The 6,630-nt window shown below is 44.8% G+C and overlaps 1 protein-coding gene across 5 annotated transcripts in view; it reads left to right on the plus strand.

The window, feature by feature from the left end:
- Positions 1–6,630, plus strand: part of DIXDC1 (DIX domain containing 1) — a 79,057-nt gene that overhangs the window by 35,558 nt on the left and 36,869 nt on the right. For 4 of the 5 annotated variants that reach the window (XM_010862876.1, XM_010862879.1, XM_010862875.1 and 1 more), the window contains 3 exons: positions 1,683–1,808; positions 4,251–4,482; positions 5,231–5,338. In XM_010862876.1, the coding sequence (XP_010861178.1) occupies positions 1,683–1,808; positions 4,251–4,482; positions 5,231–5,338 (466 nt within the window). The remainder of the gene's footprint in view (positions 1–1,682; positions 1,809–4,250; positions 4,483–5,230; positions 5,339–6,630) is intronic. The other variant, XM_010862878.1, reaches the window with a different exon arrangement.

Here is a 6,630-nt window from a genome sequence, read left to right on the forward strand (position 1 = left end):
GTGAAAAGGCTGGCTTAAAACTCAACATTACAAAAAACTAAGATCATGGCATCTGGTCCCATCACTCCATGGCAAATAGATGGAGAAACAATGGAGACAGTGACAGACTTTATTTTCTTGGACTCCAAAATCACTGCAGATGGTGATTGCAGCCATGAAACTAAAAGATGCTTGCTCCTTGGAAGAAAAGCTATGACCAACCTAGACAGCATATTAAAAAGCAGAGACATTACTCTGCCAACAAAGGTCTGTCTAGTTCAAGGCTATGGTTTTTCCAGTAGTCATGTATGGATGTGAGATTTGGACTATAAAGAAAGCTGAACGCTGAAGAATTGATGCCTTTGAACTGAGGTGTTGGAGAATACTCTTGAGAGTCCCTTGGACTGCAAGGAGATCAAACCAGTCAGTCGTAAAGGAAATCAGTCTTGAATATATATTGGAAGGACTGATGTTGAAGCTGAAACTCCAGTACTTTGGCCACCTGATGTGAAGAACTGACTCATTGGAAAAGACCCTGATGCTGGGAAATATTGAAGGCGGGAGGAGAAGGGGACAACAGAGGATGAGATGGTTGGATGGCATCCCTGGCTCGATGGACATGAGTTTGGGCAAGCTCTGGGAGTTGGTGATGCACAGGGAGGCCTGGCGTGCTGCAGTCCATGGGGTCACAAAGAGTCGGACACAACTGAACGACTGAACTGAACTGAACTCCCTTACCTCCAAGCCTGCATTTTCTGCCTGTTACATATAGAATAAAATTCAAGATCTTTGCTCTAGTTCCCAAAGCCCCACATGACCTGGCCTTGCTTACCTGTCTACCTGTCTTAGAACTGGACTCCTTGCTGTCTCCACTCCGGCCATAGGGTCTTGTTGCTGTTTCTCAGATAAGCTGATCTCGTTCCCGCCTTGGCCTTGGTACTTAAGGTTCCTCAGCCTGGAATGCTACCTCTGCAAATCTTCTCCTCTCTGATTTTATTCAAGTCTCCCCCCAAACGTGTTATCAGAAAGACCATGATTACTCGTCTTTGTTTTTCCTCATAGTACTCATCACTGGGCTTCCCAGGTGGTGCTAGTTGTAAAGAATCTGCAGGCCAGCACAGGAGACGCAAGAGACCTGGGTTCAATCCCTGGGTGGGGAAGATCCACGGGAGTAGGTAATGGTACCCCCCTCTCCAGTATTCTTGCCTGGGAAATCCCGTGGACAGAGGAGCCTGGTGGACCCCAGTCCTTGGGGTCGCCAAGCGTCGGATGTGACTAGCACAGCCCAGCACTTACCACTACTTGAAATTATGTCAAACATTTATCTGTTATCTTGGCCATCTCTCATCCCTGCAGATATAAACTCTACGATGGAAGGACAGACAGACAATGTCTTGGTCACTGCTCTTTCTCTGGTGCCTCAAACATTACCTGGCACACAGTGGGTGCTCAGTGAATATTCGTTGAATGAATAAATGTACACAGAGTAACTTCACAGGCCCCAGGGAATTGTGAAAATTCGAAGCCCCTCCAGAATGCTTTCATTTTCCTATTTCCCATCCAGATTACAAACACGAAGGCCTAACTCCCTTACATATTTATAGATAATCTTCGTGTTTACAGCAAATATTCTGTGTCTGGCTGCTATGAACCTGTGATAGTACTCCTCCCCATAACTTCATGTATTTTCTCTCTTCTAACAGCAGGAGAAAAGCTGAGTGGGGTACAGCTGAGTCCCAGTAACCAACAAGAGATGAAGAATAATGTGGAAAAAGTGTTACAGTTTGTAGCCTCCAAAAAGATTCGTATGCACCAGACTTCAGCTAAAGGTCAGTGCTTCCTTCTGTCCGTGGTGGCTGAGTACACTCATCTTTACCTGGGGATTGCCACCTTCAGAAGAACCATCCACAGTGTAGCTGAGGGCTCGGAGTAGACTGGAGTGGGATTAGGCTGATGACCTCACATCTTTTTCCGAATAAGGAAAGTCATCCTCTTGGGATGGAATGATTATCAAAATCCAGGTGCTTTGGAGACCGGGGTGAAGGTAGAAGCTCTTCATTTTAACTGCATAAAGTTTTGCTCGAGCGTGTGTAGGAAAATTAACAGAAAAGAAATGACAACGTTAGGATATTAATTTTAGAACATCTTGTTTAAGATATCAAACATGAAGATAGATGATATTTTTGTGTGTTCCTAGTGTTTCATGCCAGTTATTATCTCAGATCATAATAGCCTACTTTTTTCTATCCAGTTTTCCAGAAGGAAAATATTTGATAGCAGGTTTTTTTGAACATCACAGGACATCTCCAGGCAGGATCAAAGGCTCTTTCACCTCTACACACGCACTCTCCTGGAGCCACATGGCCAGATGAAGGACAGCTCTCACTGCAGTTTGAGCTCAGGCTGCAGGGGAGAAAGGATGTAGCTGTCCTCAGAAGGCACAGGCTTTGGTCCTCTCACTCTGATTCTGGAACTGATTATAGTCTGGTTTGTTTCAGCCTCAGTTTCTGGGCCTGATTGCCTGTGGCTCTGATGAGAATGGAGGTAGGGGGGAGCCCTCCTTTCCGTGTTGTTAGTGTTCTCTGTATTGGGCTCATTCAGGCAGGGCAGTTACTGACCATTGAGAATGTCCTATAGCAGGGATCCATCAATCCTTTTGGAAACCTTGCATATTTACAAGGTTGTGAAGCTGAAAAAAATACAGTTTTGTCTATTTTCTGACATTAACCAGACCCATCATGTTATTTTCTGTCTGCCTTTCTCTCTCTCTCTCTCTTTTTTTTTTCTAGGACAAAATTTAGAATGTCAGATATTTCTCTGATCCAGGCCCCGTGAGGAGTGGGCTTGGGGATCTGGCCCATTAAAGTCGGCTATTTTGAGGGAACAGTCGTTCAGGACATCATTGTCTTTTACCTGGAGAAGTGCAACTGCTTCCTAATTAGTCCCACTGCATCCATTTCTGTCCCCCTCCCGTCTGCTCTCCACACTGCAGCCAGAATGATCTTTCTAAGAGTACGATATGCTCATGCCATTCCTCTGCACCTGAGGGCCCATAGGATAAAATCCAGGGTCTTTTCTCTGGCTTACTATGCCCTTTCTGACCTGACCTCCACTTCATCCCTCTCGTCTTTCCCCCTCTCCCCCTGAACTCTGAACCCTGGCTACGCTAAACTGCTTTCTGTTCCTCTTCCAGGGTGTGCCATAGAAATATAAAGTAAGTCACATTCATGATTTGAATGTGTCTAAATAGCCACATTATAAAAAAGAAATCAGTGGAATTAATTTTAATAATATATTTTATTTAACCCATGTATCCAAAATGAGGGCTTCCCTCATTTATTTAACCCATGTATCCAAAATGGTGGCTCAATTGGTAAAAAATCCACCTGCAATGCAGGAGACCCAGGTTTGATCCCTTGGTTAGGAAGATCCCCTGGAGAAGGAAATGGCAGTCCCACTCTAGTATTCTTACCTGGAGAAGCCCCATGGACAGAGGAACCTGGCAGGCTACAGCCCATGGGGTATCAAAGAGTTGGATACGACTGAAGTGACTTAGCACGCACGCATGCATATCCAGAATATTATCAGCTCAACATATAATCAATGTGAAAAACTATCAGTGAGATATTTTGCATTCTGTTTTTTTATACTAAATCTCACAAGATTTTTCATTCAGTTTGTGTGTGTGTGCTAAATACACTCATGGCACATTTCGGTTAAGACCACACTGCTGCCTTTTACGTGCTCAACAGCTACATGTGGCTAGTGGCTCCCATACTGGATGGCATCTAGACCTTCATGCCTGCTGTTCCCTCTTCTTGGAATACATTTTTCCTTCTCTTTGCTCATCTGATGAACCTCTGTTGGTCGGTCAAGCCTCAGTTTAGAACTCACCTTGTCTGGGAATCCTTCCCTGAGCCCTCTAAACTAGACAGATGCTTCTCCTCTGAGTTCCCAAAGAATCTTGTACTTTTCCTATTGTATGAAGGAAATGGCAACCCACTCCAGTATTCTTGCCTGGAAAATCCCATGAACAGAGGAGCCTCTCATGGGGTCACAACTAGTCAGACACAACTGAGCGACTTCACTTTATGTTATTACACTGTATTGTCATTGCTTTAAATCTTCGATCTCCCTATTGAACTCAGCTTTGTGAGGACAGAGAGCTTGACTGCCTTGCTTTCCTGTTCCCTAGCAGATGCATAGGAACCGAGTTCGTCCTCAGCACTCTGCTTCTCTCTTAGGACCTCTTGGTCTGTTCTTATCTTCAGATATCGTGGAAGGCAACCTGAAGTCTATCATGAGGCTGGTCCTGGCCTTGGCAGCTCATTTCAAACCTGGCTCCGGCAGGACAGTGAGCCAAGGACGGGATGCCGGAGCCCCCCTGCAGACTCACCAGCCTCACTGTGCCACTGCTGTGGCCCAGGGAGCAGCCGCTGCTCTGGCCGATGTGTGTCATGACATGTCGCGGTCTGGGCGGGATGTCTTTCGATACCGACAGAGGTAAGGATGGAAATCTGGGGATGGGAATTCGACCTGCGCTGATATTTCTTCCCTTAAATGATAATGGTGCGGTAGATAGAAATATCACCTAAACAGCCCACATTGCAGAAAAGCGGATGGAGTGGAGGTTGGAGAGGGTGCTCCAAAAGAGAAAAAAAAAAATAACCTTTCTTTTAGGCATGTTTATTTTGGCTTTTGGAGAAGTGCATGGCAACCCACTCCAGTATTCTTACCTGGAGGATCCCATGGACAGAGGAGCCTGGCGGACTGCAGTTCTTGGGATCACGAAGAAATTGGGCACGACTTAAGTGACTCAGCACGCACGTGCACATTTTGACTTTAGCAGAATGTAAAGGAATCATATATGTAATTCTTTTCTCTGGTGCCCAGAGTTTTAAACATATTCCTTTGGTACAGTGTGTTTTCTGCACTAGGAGGTATGTGGGACCACCATCCTGATTCACCCCTGAGTTTCTCCCTGGTGTGTATCCAGAAGGTTGGGTGTCCCAGAGAGTCATGGCTGGAGATGCTTCATGGGTTGTGTGTCAGAGAGGGAGCACGACTCTGAGGTGTTGGTGAAATTATTGGTTTCTCTACCTTCCTTGCCAGGTTTCAAATGTCTTTAAGGCAGGGGCTTTGCCTCGTCCGTCTTTTTACCCTCAGCAGTCCAGAGTGGCATCTGTCAGTAGTTAGTGGGTGGGCCCGAAGGACTGACACCCTCTCCTTTATTGGTGCCCTCCGACTTTAGGAACAGCAGCATGGATGAGGAGATTGAGAATCCATGCTGGAGCGTGCGAGCCCTGGTGCAGCAGTATGAAGGACAGCAAAGGTCCCCGTCTGAGTCCAGCTGCTCCAGGTAACCGTGGCCTCAGATTCTTCATTGCTACAGTCCTCAATTCATGGAGGTTCTCAGGGTTGGCACTTCAGGTACCCACGCAACAGGCAATAAGGCACCAAAGTCTCTCTTCTTCCCTCAGTTTATGTGTGGCTCACAAGGGGTAACCCTCAGCACGGCCTTGTGGTTTTGTGCTGGCAAGAGGGCAGGGTGAGATGCTTGTGAATTTCCCACATACCAGTGCTAGGGCTTAGCTGTGTCCATGTGGGGGCATGACTGAGACCTGTCAGCGCCCAGCTGGATCTTTTTGATATTTATTTATCAGCTGCCAGTGTTTATGAGAGCCAGTTCCATTGCACTGCCTTTGTGCCTGAGAAGGTTGTATAAAGCTCATAGCAAGAGGAAATGAGCAGAGTTGCCTTAGTGCTTTAAGAATGTTTCCAGTTTTCATTTGTAGGGCTGGGAATTGTGGCAGATTAGTACACATTTGCATGGGCTAGCGATGTGAGTGACTGTAGCTGAAAGGCTGTCTATATCCCTTAGAGCCAATTGCAGAGACCAAAACAGGACACAGTGTGCTAATAAAAGCCTGATCAATGCCAAGTATGGTGGCAGAGAAAGACTATTTTCCTGGCTTACGTAAATCATGCTCCTGTAAACACATCCCCAGATGTTGTCATCTTATTTACTAATTTCATTGCAGAATCATATTTAATTTAAGCTCTTATGACGTTTTCTCTCATCAACACAGATTAGTCTGTTCCAGTTAAACCTAATTGTTCTTTGTCTGACATGTATGTATTTTCCATGTCTTTGTTTTCTTCCTCCTATTTCTTTTCTTCATAAAATTCCATCTTAATTTGATGGGCCATTTTCTAATTTGCTTGGAAATTAAATAGAATTCTTTCCATCATTTTCATATACCGGTAACCTTGCTTGATTTTTAATTTTCACATTTAATAGATTTTTTATTTTCAAAATTCACACAACATTAAATTAACCATTAATCATTTTAAAGTGTATGATTCAGTGGTATGTAGCACCTTCATTAATACTGTGCAACCCATCACCTCTATCCGGTTCAGAGAGATTTGCATCACCCCAGAAGGGAGCCTTGTGTCCATTAAGCAGTAGATGTGCCTTTATTGAGAATCTAAACCAGTTTTTCCTTGCTTCTGCTTGGACTATCACTTGGTACAGAATCAAAAGATATTCTGTTGTACAATGAGATCTATTGCTTCCTGTATGGCTACAGGCCTTTAACTTTCCTGTGACTGATAGCGCTTGGCAGAGTTAGAGAAAAAAAAAAAAAC

This window comes from Bison bison, unplaced genomic scaffold (genome assembly GCF_000754665.1).
Source record: "Bison bison bison isolate TAMUID 2011002044 unplaced genomic scaffold, Bison_UMD1.0 scf7180017864485, whole genome shotgun sequence".
NCBI classification, from domain to species: domain Eukaryota; kingdom Metazoa; phylum Chordata; class Mammalia; order Artiodactyla; family Bovidae; genus Bison; species Bison bison.